The sequence below is a fragment of the Monodelphis domestica genome, chromosome 2, assembly GCF_027887165.1.
Source record: "Monodelphis domestica isolate mMonDom1 chromosome 2, mMonDom1.pri, whole genome shotgun sequence".
NCBI classification, from domain to species: Eukaryota; Metazoa; Chordata; class Mammalia; order Didelphimorphia; family Didelphidae; genus Monodelphis; species Monodelphis domestica.
The window spans coordinates 530,526,190-530,544,513 of NC_077228.1; the positions used below are offsets into that span (position 1 = coordinate 530,526,190).

The window sequence follows — 18,324 nt, forward strand, 5'->3', positions numbered from 1 at the left end:
CTCCCCCCAGGCCGCCTCTCCTGCCCTCCAGCCTCGCCTCCCTCCCCCCTTCTCGGCCCTCTGCCTCCGGGAGCTAGCCCAGGGTGTGGGGGAGGCCGCAGGGCCCGGAGGAGGCCAGAAAGCAGCAGCTCAGGCTCTGGAGGCTGTTGGTCTCAATGACACGTTATGAATGGCCAGGGCCAAGCTTGTGTGCGCTGCTGGGGGGGGGGGCAGATTTACGGCTTTGGGGGATCCTGGGCACCAATTATGTATTTTTTAATCAGCAGAAGTGTCACGCGAGGCATCAATCTCCCCGGGGGGGGGGGTCTATCCATTCCCGGGCCGAGACGTCCCTGCTGCGGCACAGACTGCAGCGCCGCCCATCGGCAATCCAGCGGAGGGGAACCCCTGGTCTGCGCTCTGGTGAAGGCAGAGGGCGCCCCGCCAGCCGAGAACCCTCCAACGGCCACACAGACCACACTGTCCCTCGTCATCCAATTTATTCCATGATGTGGATTTACCAAGAAAGCCCCAGCCTGGCTGGGTGGGGGCTGGCCGGGCTAGGCAGCCCCCGGCCCACCACGGCGGCTTCTTGCTGAGGGGAGGCCAAGAGGAGGCCGAGAGAGCTCTGCGGGGGCGGCCGCGTCCGGCCCCCTCTCCTGCCGCTCTCCCAGCACCTCAGTCCGGCCCCCACTCGGTTCATGTTAAAATTAAACTTCCACAAAACTCCCAAATTGTTAAACTTAACTTAAAACTTTAAACAAACTTAAAATCCCCCTGGGCTCGCCGAGGTCCCTCCGTCCCCTGGGCGGTGCGGCCAGGCCGAGAGGGGAGGCGGGGCTGGGTCGCCCCTCATCCGTCTCGGTCTCTCAGCCCGTCCTCCGGCGCCTGGGTCCCCTCCGGCCTCTTCAGGGTGGCCACGTACTTGAGGGTGTCGTCCTCCGCTTCCAAAACCACCTCCACCAGGCTGAAAATGGTGATCACCTGCGGCCGGAGAGCAGAGGTCAGCCCCGGAGAGGCGGCAAGCAAGGCCCCGGGCTGGAGAAGCAGGCGGCCTCCGGCCTCCGGCCTGCCTCCCTGCCAGGAGCTGGGCCTGGGGAGGGGGCCTGGGCTGGGTTGTCCCGGCTCTCTGGGCCCCGCCCCCGCCCCCTGACCTCACCTGGGGCACCGCCTTCTGCTGGGGGCTCTCGGCTTCCCAGATGAGGGTGAGCTCCGGCTTCTTCCCCACCTTCTTAAAGTGGTGGTTCTGCAGCGGCAGGGCCTGCGGGCGAGATGCAGCGAACCCCTCGGCTATGGGGCCGGCTCGGGGGCCCCTTCTGGCCCCGAGGCCAGCACCCCGCCGTGAGAGTGAAGGAAGGGAGGGGGCTCCGTTGTGGAGCCGCCCCAGCCCACCTCTCCGGGCTGGCCAAGACCAGCACGAGGAGCCTTCTCCCCACGGGGCTCTCCCTGAGCCCCTCCTGACCGATCGGCAACTTGGACTGTCCGGACACTTTTCCCGAGGGACTGCCCCCCCCATGCCCCCCCCCCCCCGTGGAAGGTGTCTGAGCTCTCCTCCAATTAGAATCCCAGCGAGCTCAGAGCGTTCCTGGACTGAACCGCGCGGCCACAGCAGCTCCTGGGAAGCAGCCCCGAGACCTGCCTCCCCTCAGGCCAGCCCCCCCCCCCCAGCTCCCAGGAAGCGCCTGCAAATGGGGGGGCGGGGGAGGGGGAGGGGGGTCTCGGGGCGGCACTCACGTTGCAGTAGATGCGCTTCTGCACCCCAAAGCGTAACACCAGCACGTCAAAGGCCTTGTTCAGGACGCCCATGACCATGGCTTCGGACTCCAAGGGGCCGCTCTCCTGGGGAGGCAAGGGCGCCGTGAGGCCGGCTGCGGGCCCCGGGGCTCCCCAGGACTAGGGCCCTGCTGAGGGGGAAGGGAGGGAGGAGGACAAAGGCCCCGGCCGGGCCTGCCTTACCCGGACCATGACGGCGAAGAAGAGGTTGGTGCTGAGCTCCTGCACCCGTTTGGAGGCCATCCGCCGGTCGTTGCAGTGGTCAGCCTGCTTCTGGAGGCCGTCCGCGTCCAGGCTCAGGGGCTCTCTGGACCCTGGGGGGCACACGGGCGCTGCCAGGTGGGCGAGGATGGAGGGAAGGGGGCCCCCCTGGAAACCTACACGGGACGCCCCAACCTACCGAGCGAGGCCGCGAGGAGCCGGTGCACCAGGACGTCGGCGAAGCGGCGGATGGGCGAGGTGAAGTGGGTGTAGAGGGGCACGTTGAGGGCGTAGTGGCGGAACTGAGCCACGTCCTGGAGCACGCCCGTGCAGAAGTACAGCGCCATCTGGAGGGGGAGCGGGGTCAGAGCACAGAGGCTGGCCAGAGGGTCACGGGAGGCACTCTGCCCCCGCTGCCCCTCTGCCCCCTGCCTCCCCCCGCTGACCCCCTCTGCCCCTGCCTCCCCCCACTGCCCCCGCTATCCCCTCTGCCCCCGCCTCCTCTGCCTCCCCCCGCTGCCCCCCTCTGCCCCCGCCTCCCCCCGCTGCCCCCTCTGCCCCGCCGCACAGTCCTCAGAGGGCAGCAGCAATAGCCCTGAGCTAAGGACAGGGTGGGGGCGGCGCGGGGTGGCCTCCCTCACCTGCATGGGCCTCGAGCACATGTTGGTGAGCACCTCCTTCCACGCCAGGGAGTACATGTCGTCCCCAAACATCTCCGTCAGGCTTTTCTAGAAGGATCCCAACATGTTCTGAGTAAGACGGAGCCGGAGAGGAGGCGGCAGGGCCGAGCCGGGCTCCTCGCTCTTCTCTGAGAGGGGCCCGAGGGCCAAAGGCCTGCCCCAAGTGCGAGGCCCCCAGCAGGGCCCCCGGGGGAAGAAAGCAAGAGGACCACAGAGGGCAGGTGATGGCATTCCAGGGGCCTTGTGTTGCCCAAGTCAACCAGTGGCACCCCAAAACTCACCCCTTCCCTTCCCTTCCTAGGGTCTGAGTGAGGGAGTGGGGGCTGAGGGGCCCTGGTGAGGGAGTGGGGGGCTGAGGGGCCCTGGTGAGGGGTGGGGGGCTGAGGGGCTGAGGGGCCCTGGTGAGGGGTGGGGGGCTGAGGGGCCCTGGTGAGGGGTGGGGGGCTGAGGGGCCCTGGTGAGGGAGTGGGGGCTGAGGGGCCCTGGTGAGGGAGTGGGGGGCTGAGGGGCCCTGGTGAGGGGTGGGGGGCTGAGGGGCTGAGGGGCCCTGGTGAGGGAGTGGGGGGGGGCTGGGGGGCCCAGGTGAGGGGTGGGGGGCTGAGGGGCCCTGGTGAGGGGCGGGGGGCTGAGGGGCCCAGGTGAGGGGCGGGGGGCTGAGGGGCCCTGGTGAGGGAGTGGGGGGGGGGCTGAGGGGCCCTGGTGAGGGAGTGGGGGGGGGGCTGAGGGGCCCTGGTGAGGGAGTGGGGGGGGCTGGGGGGCCCAGGTGAGGGGTGGGGGGCTGAGGGGCCCTGGTGAGGGGCGGGGGGCTGAGGGGCCTGGGCACTCACGTGCAGGGCTCCCGCCGAGCTGAAGTCAATGGCCAGTCCCAGCTGGTCACAGAGCTCCTCGAGGTCACTCAGCAGCTTGCTCTGGGGGGGCGGGTGGCGGCGCAGCAGGGCCCGCTCAGGGAAGGCGCGGTAGATCTGGTGAGCCACTGCCATGTTGGCCAACAGCATGAACTCCTCCACCAGCCTGCAGAGGCATCAAAGAGGGAATAGAAGGAGGCCTCTCCAGGGTGAAGGGACGAAGGGCCCACAGGCCAGGGGCACGGAAGAGGCCGTGCCTGGGGGAACCCTGGGCAGTGGCCCCTCGGGGCCTGCGGGAGGCCCAGCTGGATCCCAGTTCCAGGCCGGGGAGGAAGCCCTGGGCTCGTCGGCCTGCTCCTCCCCAGTGAGAGGGCCGGGGCAGGCGGGGGTGCGCGGTGCTCCGTGGCCTCTGCTCCGGCGCCCAGGCAGCCGAGGACGGCCAAGCCCAGAGGCTCCCTGTGCCATGTGGGCAGGAAGGAACCAAAGGCCCCAGGGAAGCTGGCCAGCGAATGGGGGATGAGGCTGTCCTGGAGTCCCGGAAAGGGCAGCCCCTCGGCCCCGGGGGGGGCCCTAAGACGGAGGAAGCTCAAGACAAAGGAGGGAATGGCCACATCCACGCTGGCGAAGAGGGGAAACCTTTCCTGAAAGCCCCGGGGAAGCTGCCCTTCAAAGGAGGTGGAAATAATGGCCTCGGTGAGGGGAGGACCAAAATGAACTAACTTCGTGGCTGAGGAACCCTAAAATTCGAAAGAAGTTTAACCCCCCCCCACATACCACGACAGCCCTTCGACGATCCTGAGCTCACTCAGCACATCCCGCAGACCCGACACGGGCCTAAAAAGCCCCACACTCTGGTCCTCCTTCCCTCCCAGCTCCAGACTGTGGACGTCTGTCCGGCTCACAAGAGACAGCCAGTGGGGAGCCGCAACATCACGGCACCCACATGGCAAAGCTCTGACTTGCTGGTACTGGGCAAGAGAATGAAGGAATGGAAGTGATGGTGACCAGGGTAAGACGCTGCACGGATGGGGGGGGGGGGAAGAAATTAGCATCCATTTGGGGTCAGTTCTTTCCAGAGATCCAGGCTAGCAAACCATTTACTGGCCAGCATAGAAGGAGGCAGAGGCACTCCAGCCCCCAAGGAAACCACCATTAGATGAGAGCCAAAAAATGAATAGGGGTAAAAAATCAGGGGGAAAAAAGACCAAAATTACTAAAGATCTTAGGAAGAAGAAAACTCAAACCTAACATAAAGATCAGGGAAAATACTGGTATCAGAAGGAAATATGGCCTCCATATCTAGAAAACAAATTCAGGTATCTATGAATAAATACCGTAAAACAAAGGGAAGTGGTTCAACGCTTGATAAGACAGAGGACTCTGAAACTTGACATGAAATTATAACAAGCCTATTCCTGAGTGGTTCAAAAGAGAAAGAATAATTAGAACAGAATTTTTGGTTTAAACACCAAAAATAATAGGCAAAATAGAAAAATGGGAATCTGCAATGGTGGGTCTCACTATAGAAACAAAAGAGAGAACCAAGAGGTTGGGAAAGCAATGACATAGAAGCGAAAGCCAATCCAGAAAAAGAGAAGTTTAAAAAAAATTAAAAGAGGCACAAAAATTCACTGATGAAAAGAACTTCATAAAAGGTCAAGGGTTACAGTTACAAAAGCTCACTGAAGAAAATAATTTCTTAAAAATTAGAAATGGAAGATAATGACTTCATGACACATTAAAAAAATTTTAATGTGAACCATCTCATCAAAAAAAAAAACTGACTTGGAAAACAGAAGCAGGAGAGAGAATTTAAGAATTATTGGGCCACTTGAAAGCCATGGTATCATGATAAAGGGCCTAGATATTCTATTCAAAGAAATGATAAAGCAAAACTGTTCTGTTTTCTGAGAATCAGAGAGTAATATAGAAATGGAAAGAATCCATTGATCACCACATAAAAGATATCCCAAAATAAAAACACCCAGAAATATTATAGCTAAATTCCAAAGCTCCCAGCTCAGAGAAAATACTTCAAGCAGCCAGAAAAAATCCCATTCAAATATTGTGTACATCAGGAAGGTACAAGATTTACCAGGTAAAGGAACAGAGGGCTTAGAATATGATATTCTGGGTGCTCTGACTGAAGACAAAAGCAGACTTCTTAAATTTTTCCTAATTTTTTTTTTTGGTCTGTATTTCTTCTGCAATGTGGCTAATTTGGAAACAAGTTTTGCAGGACTTCCACATCTATAATCAATATCTAATTGTCTGCCCTCTCAAGGAGAAGGAAAGGGCAGGAAGAAAAAAGAAAATCTGTGATTCAAAAATGTAAGAAATTAACGTTTGAATGGTTTTTGCATGTAATTGGGGAATATTGAGTGAAATTTAGAATTTTGGGGAAAAAAAGAAAAATATAAGCACAGAGGGACTGATAGCATAAAAAGCATCCTTAAAAGCAAGCATCATATACAATGGGTATCTCTAGAACCTTTTCCAAAAAATGTGGAAGTGAAGCATGTATTCTCTACCTTATTTGATACTGTTCTAGAAATGCCAGCAACAATAGGACAAGAGAAAGAAATTAAAGGAATAAAAATAGATGAGGAGGAGATAAAATCATCCTTATTTATTGATCTTATATTAGTTAACTTGGAAATCCTAAGAAATAAGCGAAGATACTAACCGAGACTATTAATAGGTTCAGCAAACTACAAGCTACAGAATAAATCCTCAAAAATCCACTAAATTTGTGTATGATAACAACAAAACACAAGCAATAATAGAAAGGGAAATTCCACTCCAAATACCTACAAAATGCATAAAATATCTGGGGATTTATCTACCAAAGCACACAAGATATACAGTATGTATATGGCTTCAATTGCAAAGTGTCTTTTAAAGAAATAAAGAACTTAGATAGAATGAGGAACAGTCAATGTTTGTGGTCTAGTCGTGTCAGTGTAATACAATAGTAATATTTCCAAAGTTAATTTAAACTTTTAATGCTATGCTTGTTAAATTACCAAGGGAATACTTTATAGAACTTGACAAGATAAGAAGAAAATTCATTTGGAAAAACAAGACTTGGAATATCACGAGAAACCTTGAAGAGATGTAGGGACGAAGAGGGAATCGACTTCCAGACGTCAATCATAAAACTGCAGTCACCCAAACCATCTGGCATTAGTAAGAAAAGAGATGGATCAGTGGGACAGACTACACAAGAGAGAAGCGAACAACAGAACTTAATGACTTAGTGTTTCATTAAGTGAAAAACAAATTATCTAGGAAAAACGTTTTATTTGATAAAAGCTCCTGGGAAAACCGAAAAGCAGTCTGGCAGAAAGTAGGTTTAGACCAACACGTCGCAGCATATTCCACAGTCGATTCTAAGTGGATGCGCCTCCTTCATATTAAAGATCATGCCACCCCGCCCCCCAAAAAGCTCATCAGAGGAGTGACCTGCACGGCTCTCCCAGCTATGGGCAGGACATGCAGTCTTACGGAGATAGTGACAAAAGACAAAACAGAAAAGCTTCTGCAGAGACAATAGGACTGCGTCTAGGTTAAGGAGGGATAGAATGGGAACAAATTTGTATCCAATTTCTCTGACGAGAGTTTGGTATCCAAAATACACAGACAGTTAAAACACATGCACATGCATGTGTGTATGCACATGTGACATGTTGGTGTGTATGACCAACAGCCATTCCCCAAAGCGCAGGGGTCAACGGACATAAACGGTTCTTTAAAATGAACTGGAAGCATGCACACTCATGAAAGAATGACCTAAGTCATCACTAACAAAAGAAATGCAAGTCAAAACAACAGTGAAGTTTAACCTGACACCCTGAAAACTGGCAAAGACAAAGAAAAAATGGCAAGAGTTAATGCCAAGGGGTATGGGAGGACGCACACAGATGCATTGTTGGTGGAGCTGTGAAGCGGTAAAACCATTTTGGACAGCAAGTTGGAATTCAGAGAATAAAGTGGCTCACATGTCTGTCCTCTTTGGACCCGAGACTCCATTCTTGGGCCTGGGTCTCACGAAAGCCCCCACAGCCCTCGGGCCACAGCTAAGAAATGGAAACAAAGCAGACGCCCATCGACTAGGGGAGCTAAACACACCGGACAGTTCCGGAGAAATGCTGCTCGTGAGAAATGGCCGCGCATGCAGGATGAGCCAAGACCATCCCCAGGGACCCCAGTGGGGCCATAAATGAGAGAGAAGCCCCAAGGGGGGTCCCAAAACACGAGAGGCTCCTCCCCGGGGGAGCAGGCACAGCTGTCGCCGGCCTGATTGGGGCCTCTCTCGGGGCACCGAGCCCCTGGGCAGATTTCCTCCCTGAAGTACTCGTGGGGGCGGCTCTCGGGGAGGGGAGGGGCCTGGTCGGGGGTCACCGGGGCTGGGGGGTTCTAGGGACAAGGACGGCAGCACAGGACAGGGAGACGAGGCTGCCTCCCAAGCTCCAGCCCTGCACCCTGCCTGGGCTTCGCCCGTGTGGCCACCAGATGGCAATCTCGGGCCCCGTATGAGGCCCAGGTGAGGCCCAGGGAGCCAGGCCAGAGGACGATGCCTCCCAACAGGCTGGGGAAAGCCGTCTCCAGGGGTCCCTCTCCCAGATGTGGGGGGGCCTCTGCACACGCAGTAGGACGGGGCTGCTCCCTGCGAAGGGAGATTCCACCTGGCACGGGTGGCATCTTCTGCCCCCAGCCCTAGCCTGGGCATGAACAGAGCCGGGCATCAGTGCCAATCCCCTGCTTCTCAGGGCTCGGCACAGTCCGCTGGAGAAAGCATGTCCTCCTCTGCCTGCTGACTCCTTGGCAAGATGCCAGGGTGCGTGCCCACGTGCCCGGCCACAGAGAGGGTGCACGGACGGCGGCGGATCGCCGGGCAGCCAGACCGCTGGGGACAGAGAGCTAGACCTGGCATGGGCGGTCCGACCCTGGCTGTGTGACCCTGGGCAAGTCACTGTCCCCCTTGGCACCCACCCGTCCTATGGATCCCAAGACAGAAGCTCTGAGCATTTTACAAAACAGGCAGATCGTGACCCACTCTCGGGCCTGGCCGGGGTCTGCAGAGGCCAGCGGGAGGAGAGCAAGCGGCGGCCGTGCGGAGGGGCTCCGTGCCCGGCTCTCCCTGGGGTCCCTCTTCACGGGCTGCCAGTGGTGCGAGAACAGCCACCGCAGCCTCTCAGAGCTGGGCCGGAAGGCCGCGCACATCCCCTCCCCCCAGCTCCTGGGGCCGGGGCCGGCCTGCGGCCTCCCTCTTGGAGCTCCCCATCCGAGGCGGCCAGTAGGGGGTACCCCAGGCCTTCCCAATAACTGGGCCTCGAGGCAAACCCAAAGAGCGCCGCCATCCCGTACAGGCTGCGGCCACGGCGGGCCCCGCACGAAAGCTGTGCTGGCGCCGGGCTGGGGGTCCGGAGGCCGAAGGCGGCCCACCCTCCCCCGACCACTTAGCACTTGGGGCTTTGAGGAGAGCCGTCTGGGGCAGCTTTCGGGTCGTCTCTTCCAAGGGCCATGTGGCTTCTCCGCTTCCAGGCGCTCTCGGGGACAGCCGGGCCGAGCAGGCTCGAGACCCCTCCGGGGTCCCCTGGGCCCGGCCTCCCCTGACCGCCGGGGGTACAGCAAAGAGCTTCTCCCCGAGAAGTTCAAGGCGGCACAAAGCAGCCCTCAGAGGGCAGCGACGGCCCTGCTCCCACGGCTGAGGCGGCTCCAAACATGACTGCAATGTGGTACCTGCCCAGCAGCCGGGGCCTCCGGGGCTCCACGGAGGCCGAGGCAGGGACCGTGGAGGGCCTAAGCCAAGGCAGCGGAGCCCAGGGACCAGGAAGGGAGGGGAGGCGCCGGGCGCTCAGCGGCCCCCTCAGGGTCCTGCCTGTCTTCTGGGCCTGGTGACCAGGGCTGGGCTGGGCTGGGGGAGCCAGCGTGGGGGCAGGGAGGCCGGAATTCAGCCAAGGAAGGAGAAAGTGTTCTGGATGAAGGCACAGCAAGGGGCAGTCAACAGTCCACAGAGAAGTCAAGGCAGGGGGGGGAAGGAAGCACCTGCTGTGTGCCTGGCACTGTGCTGAGCCCTTCACAACCAGGATGTCGCCTGATCTTCGCAACAGTTGCCCTGGGAGGCTGTTATGGGCTGTTATGATCCACAGTTTTTGACCCTCATCTTCCATCTCAGAATCAATACTATGTGTTGGTTCCAAGCCAGAAGAGTGATAAAGGCTAAGCAATAGGGGTTAAGTGACCTGGCCAGGGTCAGACAGCTAGGAAGAGTCTGAGGTCACATTTGAACCCAGGTCCTGCCTCTCTAGGCCTGGATCTCCATCCACTGAGCTACCCGGCTGTCCCCATATGATCCCCATTTTTCAGATGACGAAATTGAGGCAGAGGTGTGGTGATTTGCCCAGGACCACCCAGCTTGCTTCTGAGGCTGACTTGAACTCCAGTCTTCCTGGCTAGGTCAGCCTCTGTGCCCTCTGACGTCCCCTAGTGCGGATTAATGCAAAGGACGGAGATTCTTGGTGACCCTGGAAAAAACAGTTTCAGCGGCGCAGAGCTGGGAGCCAGACTGGAAGTCATTGTAGAGTGGCTGCTGAGGAAGCAGAAGCGGCGAGCACAGAGGATTCTTTCTAAGAATTTGGTGGTGAAATAAAGGAGACTCTAGAATGAATGACAGCTCGAGGGGGAGGCAGGGCTCATCTGAGGGTTTTTAAAGAATAGAGAGAGCCAAGGGGTTGGGGAAGGAAGAGAGAGAAAGAGAGTCAGGGGGAGAGAGACAAAAGGAGGAATGGGGGAGGGAGAGAGACAAAGGTGAGGAGGAAGAGAGTCAGAGGGGGGAGAGAGACAAAAGGAGGAATGGGGGAGGGAGAGAGATAAAGGTGAGGAGGAGGAGAGTCAGAGGGGGGAGGAGAGAGAGAAAGAGAGATGGAGAAATGAATGGCCGGATCAATAATCAATCGCTCAATCAAACCCCGTCCCCCCAATCTGGGTTAAGTACTCCAGAAGAAAATGGGATTGTAGTGAGTCCTCAAGGAGGAGTGAAATGACTTGATCAGGAAAAGTCACATCTCTTCTTCCCCAGAAAAAGAAGCCAAAGAGGTAAGTAAAAGTGTGGTGGACTTATGGGTACAGCATAAGTGGGGAGGGAGCTTGTGAAGGAAGGAGAAAAGGCACCAGACCTTCCATTTCCAGCCTTCAGAGGGAAGAGGAGTGGACTATGTGACTGTGCCTTCCATCTCCTACTGTACCTTTCACCAAGCTCCTTTGGGAAGAGGAGTGGTACCTTCACTCAGTGATGAGCATTCTCCCATAGTACACCCAAACCTCATTCCCATCCCCCTCAACCCTTCCACCCCAAAGGTCCAACCAAATACCATCCACTCTTTCCACTGTACCCCCTGGAATGCCTGTTCCATAAGCAACAAACTTCCCTTCCTCTTCAATGTTTTCCTCTCCCAGTCGTTCCCTCTGTTAGCTCTTACTGGTTCCCAGTGATGACATGGCCTCCCTGGCCACCCTTTCAAGTGCTGGCTAACCGTCACTTATTCTCTTCAGGCCACAGGCCGAGATGGGAGAGGTGAATGCTTCTTGCCCCCCATTACCACTTCCGAGTTATCTCTCTGCTTCCACCAGTAACTTTCCTTCCTTTGAGGTTCATGCCTTTCATATCTACCACCCACTCCAATCCAATCCTGGGAGCTGTTGTCCCCCATCCTTCTACACTGAGTTCAGTAGCTGGTTTACCATTTTCTCTCCTCTATTCTACTGTCTTTATACTAGAGGACTTCAATATACATACTAATTCTCCTTCAAATACCCTAACCACTGAGTTCCTCAACCTACTCTCCTCTCATGAGCTACTCTTCCACTCTACCTCAGCCACACACAAAAACGGCCATATCCTCCATCTTGCCATCACCCACAAATGTGCCATGTTCATGTTCAAGAATTCTGAAATTTCCCTATCTGGCCATAATCTATTGGCTTTTCACCTTCCCCTTTGTCTTGCCTGACACAACTCTACTGTTCATTCTCACATAACCTCCAATTCCTTAATCCTTTGATTCTTTCCCAGGTCACTTCCTCTGTACTAGGCACTCCCTTCTCATCTTGACCTCTTGGTGAACCAACTGAACCCTCAATTGTGCTCCTCTCTTGAGTCTGTAGCCTTTCGATCATTTCACAATTGTGCCCTGCCATGAATCATCCTTTTAATAGAGTAAGAAACTCTAAGTGAGGATATTCCTTCTGCAAAAGCAGATCCTCCATGTTCTTTCTGTAATTCATAATTGAAGAGATTTTCCTCACCAATTTTTATACCTTTAGAAAATGACTCATTAAATTGTCTGTTGAGTGAAGGAGCATGGAATTTGAATTTCAGGACTGAAGTTTCCATCATTTATCTGTTGCTCACTACCTGGGGGACTCTGAACAAATCATGTCCCACATCTGTGCCTCAGTTTCTTCAGCTACAGAGTTATGGGGTTGGACTAGATGACATCTTCTTAAACTCAACATACCCAAAACTTAACTCCTTAACTTTCCCATTAACCTTTCTCCTCCAGCTACATTTCCTGTTCCTATAGAGGGCACCACCAGGCTCTCAGTCACCCAGGCCTCCCAACATAAAAGTCATCCCAAACTCCTCTCTATCTCCCCCAATATCCAATCTGGTGCCAAGGTCTATCAATTTCCCCTTTGCCATATGTCTCCAATATGCCACCTTCTCTCCTCTGATCCTGCTGCCATTTTGGTGCAGGCCCTCATCACCTCCAGATTGTGTGTGTGTGTGTGTGTGTGTGTGTGTGTGTGTGTGTGTGTGTGTGTGTTGGGGGCGGGGGTTCTGCCTGCCACTCCAGCCCATTCTCCATTGAGCCACTAGAGTGATTTCCCTAAAACATGAGTGTAATCATGCTACTCTTAGACACTGGAGTTACCAGGTCTGTATTGAAGAATGTACCAGATTTAAATTGTTATTCTGTTGACTCACAAAGTGTAGTGGGAGTATCAGGAATACCCCAAAGAGTTAAAAAAACTTGCCTCTAGAATGGTGTCTGTAGGACCCCTAGAGGTACAACATTCCTTTCTTTTAATGCCTGACTCCCCTTTAAATTTGCTGGGGAGAGACCTTCTATGCAAACTCAGAGCCACAATAACTTGTTCCCCAGATGGTTCCTTAACATTGGAAGTACCAGAAGAATCTTTAAATTTACTCCCTGTTCTTCTCTTGGAGAACCAGTAGGCAAAAGAGCCTCCCACTTTTGAAATACCTAAGGATATACCGGAATCTCTTTGGGCCACATCTTCTTCCGATGTAGGCTTACTTAAATCTGCTGTTCCTGTGCAGATAAAAACTAAATCTAGTCCACCTCCTTCCATTCCTCAGTATCCCCTCTCAAAGGAGGCAATTGAGGGTATTACACCAGTTATTAACTCATTAATAGAACAGGGAATAATAATCCCTTGCAAATCTGAATACAACACGCCCATCTTGCCAGTTAAAAAACCAAAAAGAGGGCCTGATGGCAAGTACCTCTATAGATTCGTACAGGATCTGAGGGCAGCGAATAATCACATTATAAAGAGACACTCCGTAGTTTCTAACATAAATACTATTATTTCCTCTATTCCTAGCACAGCTACATACTTTACAGTAGTAGACTTGTGCTCAGCTTTCTTTTCCATACCTATACATGAGAACTCCAGGCATATTTTTGCTTTCACCTGGAAGGTGAAAATATATTCACAGTATACATGGAGTCAGCTGCCACAGGGTTATGTGGAAAGTCCGAGTTTATTTGAGCAAATTTTAAGCCAAGACACAGACAATATAACATTTAAAAATAACAAATTAATCAAATATGGCCCCTTTCACTTTTCACATTCTCAAGTAGAACCATCTCCTCAGAGGAAGAGGTCTTCAGCTGAGCTGAGCCTTTGAACTCCCTAACCAGTCTCTTTCTGTGTCTGTCCTCTCCCCTTTCCAATCCCTCCTCCACACAGCTGCCAAAATAATCTTCCTAGGTCATAGACCTCACTATTCATTGCTCCTGCTCAAGGACCTTCAGGAACTCCTTTCGGCCTCTAGGAGAAAATATAGACAGCCTCAGTCTTCATCAGACCAGCAATCAAGTTCTTCCCCAAATCTCTCCACCAGTCTCCTTTCAGTGACTTATTTCCGGACGCATTCTTTGTTCCTGCCAACTAGACAGACGAGTTATCATCTAGACATCTGATAACAGCCTGGTATGGAGATCCCCACTGCCTCTCTGTCCTCCCCAGTCATGTTTCTTATCTTCCTTGGCTCAGCTCAGGCACTGTCTTTTCCAAGAAGCCTTTTCTCATCCTCCTCCCATTCTTCCACTCAGTATATTAGCTCCTATTCAGATATGTCCAACTAGCTCCTCTTTGTCCCAGTAGAACAAAAGGGCCTGGAGGACAACAGCCACCCAGTTACCCTGCCATCCTACAGCGCCAGAAGCATACTTTATGTATATTATTGAATTTAAAAAGGCACATGCAAAGGGCTTTGCAAACCCTGCAGGTCTCCAGAAATGGCAGCTATTAGCTAAGTCATTATTCAACACAATAAAGGCTGGCTGGACTGAACCACACTCCTAAGCATGGAAGAAAAGAGAGGCTACTCTGACCCCAGGCTTGGCCCATGCTGACCACTATCCTTTGCTTGGTGAGGATGATTAACCAACGTTAGGAAACCATTCAAGCCATAAATCAGATCTGCGGTTGGGCAGCCTCTCAAAGCACACGCTGCTAGCCCGGAGCACTGAGAGCCGACGTCCCAACTTGCTGTCTTTGGGCTCTGGGGCTTCCACGGGAGGGGGAATGCCCGTGAAAGGTCAGGACCCCACTGAGGCATCTTTTACAATTCCCCTCAGTTCCACATGTAGCCTGGGTCCCCTGCAAGCTGTGGACACGCTGACTGTTCCCATAAAACCACAGAAGAATGAATGAGACCGAGTCCACATGCATGGAAAATCCCAGGAGGTTGAGGCCTCTGGAGCCAGACATAACAGGGTCTGTGGGTTCAGGAGGAGCCAGATTTCCTCCTCTGCTGAGCTTTCTCTTCAGCTGGCCCGATCCACAGGACAAGCAGGAGGGCGAGAGCTGCTTTCATGTCTGTTTCCTCATTTCATTTGTCTAACTGAAGAGGAATTCTCCAGAGCAGATCCCACAGGCACTGCCAGAGCAGAGCTGTGGCAGGGAACACGCTACAGGAGGCTGCTCAAGTTGACACTGCAGAGACTCCTTCGTCAGCGTAAATCTATCCGGGAAACCTCACGGAGCTACTGTTCCCCTCCTGAGGTCCAGGGCTGTGCTCATGGAGAACACATGGGCAGTAGCCCGGGCTCCTCTCTCTTATTTCCGATGTCAGAAAATTCCTCCTAAGCAGAACCAGGCGGCAGTTGGTGTGGTGGGTGTGCAGCAATGGGGAGTAATTAGGGCCTGCGGCCCACAGAGGGTGTGGACGTAGCCTCCTTTCTCTGGTGCAGGCCGCCAGCCAACTGGACGGGGACCACCAACTGATCACAAGTGGTCCGGGCTGCATGGGAGCCCTTCCCTGCTTGGGGAAGGCTGCTTGGCTGCCTGCCTGCCCTCCCCTCCTGTGGCAGGAGGTGGGTCAGGGTGAGAACCTTGGTCAGAGATGGGACCTTCGGAGCAGACCTCATCTGGGCCACTGACAAAACCGCATGGAAATCAGGTTCCCACTTCAAAAGTTAACTTCTGGCAGCGAGAGACTCCAGAGAGAAGGGTGGTTGGGAAGGCAAATACACAGGGATAAAAAGCTACCGAGGTCAGAGGAGGGAGCTGGGCTCAGAGGCCTCTGCTTGGCACCTCCTCCCTTAACCCCCACTCAGAAATTTTCTGGTCAGCACGGCTTCTGGCCCTTCCTGAAGGAGCTTCTCTTGCTCTCCAGGGCCCTCTGGCCGGCCAGCTGACAAAGTGGATGATACAGATCCTGGCAGCCATTAGTGAAGCCAACCCATGGAGCCTGCAGAGATGGGGTAGGGGTGGGGCCCGGCCAGGGGCCAGGACAGATATGTTCAAAGCACCTCAGGTAACAAGAAAGCAAATGAGGTGATCAGAGAGATCACCGGCCCCTTCGTCCACCTCCGAGCCCCAAAGGGAGCCTAGTGACAATCTGATTGCTACATTAGCATCGATACCGTATTGGGTAACCAGCTCTCATCAGGCAGCATCTGTGCAGAGATGCCACCAAAAGAGGGGGAATCTCCAGAAGAGGGAGCCTCTAACTTCATCATTGGAACCCTCAAAGGGTCCACACCACCGTCAAAGGGTCCAGCCCACCTCAGGGAGGGAGCACTTGCAAGTCTATTAAGAAAGTGCCTGTTTAATAGGGAAAGTACCGCTTCCCTCAGCAACAGCGTGGGACACCTCCGGAGGTGGGAGAGTTGGCTGCCTTGGTTCCCAGGACCCTGCCATGGCCACTTTCCTTCACAAATCCACTGTCCCCAAGGGCTCAGATGTGGGAACCAAGATTTCCTTGACCAGTTTTTTTGCTCCACACTCACATTTCCAGTCTCAAGGCCGAGTATGAGGAGGCAGAGGGGAGAGCTGGGATCCAGCTGGTGCCTGGCCTGTTTTTCTTGGTCTGAATCAGAAGCAGAGCCCATGGCCACTCAGAGATGGGCAGGTTTCCCCCATGCCACAGCCTAGGGAGAACAAACGGACAGTGTTTCCAGCACGCTGGACTGGTCTTGGTAGGGCCAGGAGGCTGCGTGTTTATCTGAGCTGAAAGGGGCCTATCAGAGCAGGAGTCTCCAGGGGTTTGGCTCAGTCATGGGGTCAGGCTTTGGATATTACCTGGGGTTTAAAGGCCCAAGGAAAAGATTCTATCCTGAGCAATAGGCCCAGATCCCAAGGGTGCCCAGCATGAGTTCACTGTGGAGTAATAGTTGTTTCCTCTACAATAAATGGGCACGTCCTTCTTCCTGCCATAAGGGCAGGCCACAACCAGGGTGGCTGCACCTAGTGCAAGGTCTACATAAATGGTCTGGTAGAGGCTCCTTCTTCATTGGCTGTTTCTCTCAGATGAACCCTATTCCTTGGTATAGATGGGAAGAAGCATCACACGCTTTACGGTCCTGCCTCCACTTAGGGGACAACCTGTCCAACACACCAGCCTGGCTCCCTTCCGATGCCTTCATGTGGAGAGCAGAAGATAGCCAGCTCTGCCCTCCTGGATGGTTACTCTCACTTGACCTTTGTTCGATACTTTCCAAAGGAATCTGGCACAAGGAATTTCATTTTTTCTTACCAGCAGCCTTGGGGAGCAGGAGGGTAGGAATGATGGTCCTCACTTCAGGTCACCTGACTAGTCACAATGTTCTCTTAAGGTCCGTATTAGAAGCTCTTCCTTTTCTCTTTGCATACCATGAGAGCACAATAAGAGAGAAGGCCAGGTGGGCACTAGAATGGCGTTTGGCATCCGAATCTATGGCTTCAGGGTCTAAATTGTCACTAACTGGGATAGATGGGCCCAGAGCTAAGAGGACTTGAGTACCTGCCTCTGATCAATAGTGCCTATGTCGCCTCAGGCAAGGCATTGGGCCTCAGTTTTCCCAGGTATAAAAGGAGTGGGTTAGACAAGATGGTTTCAAGAGTTCCCTCCGAGTTCTCGGTCTCTCCAGCACCGTCTTACTCCAAAGTAATAATGATGAATTGAACAGGATGCAGTTTCTGTGGTCACAGATGCTCGTCTGACAGCAACAGAAGGGCAGAGATGGATAATTCAGAGCATGGAAGATGGATAGCTTTTAACTGCCCACAAGTCAGCTACCATCGCTCTACTGTGCCCATCAGCATCAGCAGCTCTCAGCACAAGTTCACATCTCATGCTTCGCAGTAGATGGCAATCATGCAGGTCTTCTCACACTTCTCCCCCAGCCCCCACGAAGACGGGGGCACCTCAGAGCAGCCCTTTCCAAAGGTTTCCTTGGATACACCTCACCAAGATGCAGGGAAGTCTCAGGAACTAATTCAATGATGGAATCGTTACCCATTTAGCTGTCCAGCTCGTGTCCCTTCTTCCTTTGCTGCCTGTTGGGCAAGGCAGGGCTCCTCCCTCCCCCACCTCCTCTAGTCGGGCATTCTTCTTAGGGTTCTCTCCAAGCTGCCTGACCATATTTCACACGTCACTGCTAGGTAATGACAAAGTCAGTTCTTCCCCCTCTTACAGACTAATAATCACTGTTCTCTGACTGTTTCACTTAGTCATGATTTCTCTCATACCCTGAGAGAATAGTGGGAGCCAAGTTCTCTTGTGTGTGTGTGTGGGGGGGGGGGCTATTATACCCTAGGGCAGATGCAGAAACAGGCACTATCAGGGGCCAATTTTGCTGTTGTCAGAGCGGGTCTCCACATGAAGAGGATGAGCTAAATCATGGAATTTTCATCCCTTTCCCTGAACTCTGAGGTTCCATCTGGTCTAGGAAAGGGCCTTCTCCCATCTTGAAGATTAGGCTAAGCTAATAGGTAAGTCTGCCTCTAGACTCGCCCCTCTCTATCTTCTCTTTCCCACTCCTGTCTGAGTCATCTTAGTGGCAGTCACCCCTCTCCCTTGCCTGGAAAATCACATTTCAATTATAGCTGCTGGTGTTCAGGGTTCTCCTCATGATCTAACTTCAGTCTGCCTCTCCAGCCCAGAACTTGCTCTGCGTTGTGGCCAAATGGAAGTCCTCAGGACACCAGCTTCTCAGAACCCATGGGGTCCTCAGGGCTCATCTAGTTCAGTCCACACCTGCCCAACCTTGAGCTCTGCAGAGAAGTAACAAGGGAACGGGTCCCTGATCCAGGGGAGACTG

The 18,324-nt window shown here is 53.9% G+C and overlaps 1 protein-coding gene across 5 annotated transcripts in view; it reads right to left on the reverse strand.

Moving 5' to 3' along the window:
- Window positions 1-462: 462 nt before the first annotated feature.
- DIS3L2 (DIS3 like 3'-5' exoribonuclease 2) overlaps window positions 463-18,324 on the reverse strand; it is a 384,538-nt gene continuing 366,676 nt past the window's right edge. For all 5 annotated transcript variants that reach the window (XM_056819939.1, XM_056819938.1, XM_056819942.1 and 2 more), the window contains 7 exons: window positions 3,461-3,644; window positions 2,595-2,681; window positions 2,153-2,300; window positions 1,936-2,066; window positions 1,714-1,818; window positions 1,139-1,240; window positions 463-963 (listed from right to left, as the gene is read on the reverse strand). In XM_056819939.1, coding sequence (XP_056675917.1) covers window positions 832-963; window positions 1,139-1,240; window positions 1,714-1,818; window positions 1,936-2,066; window positions 2,153-2,300; window positions 2,595-2,681; window positions 3,461-3,644 — 889 coding nt within the window. In that variant the 3' untranslated portion in view covers window positions 463-831. The remainder of the gene's footprint in view (window positions 964-1,138; window positions 1,241-1,713; window positions 1,819-1,935; window positions 2,067-2,152; window positions 2,301-2,594; window positions 2,682-3,460; window positions 3,645-18,324) is intronic.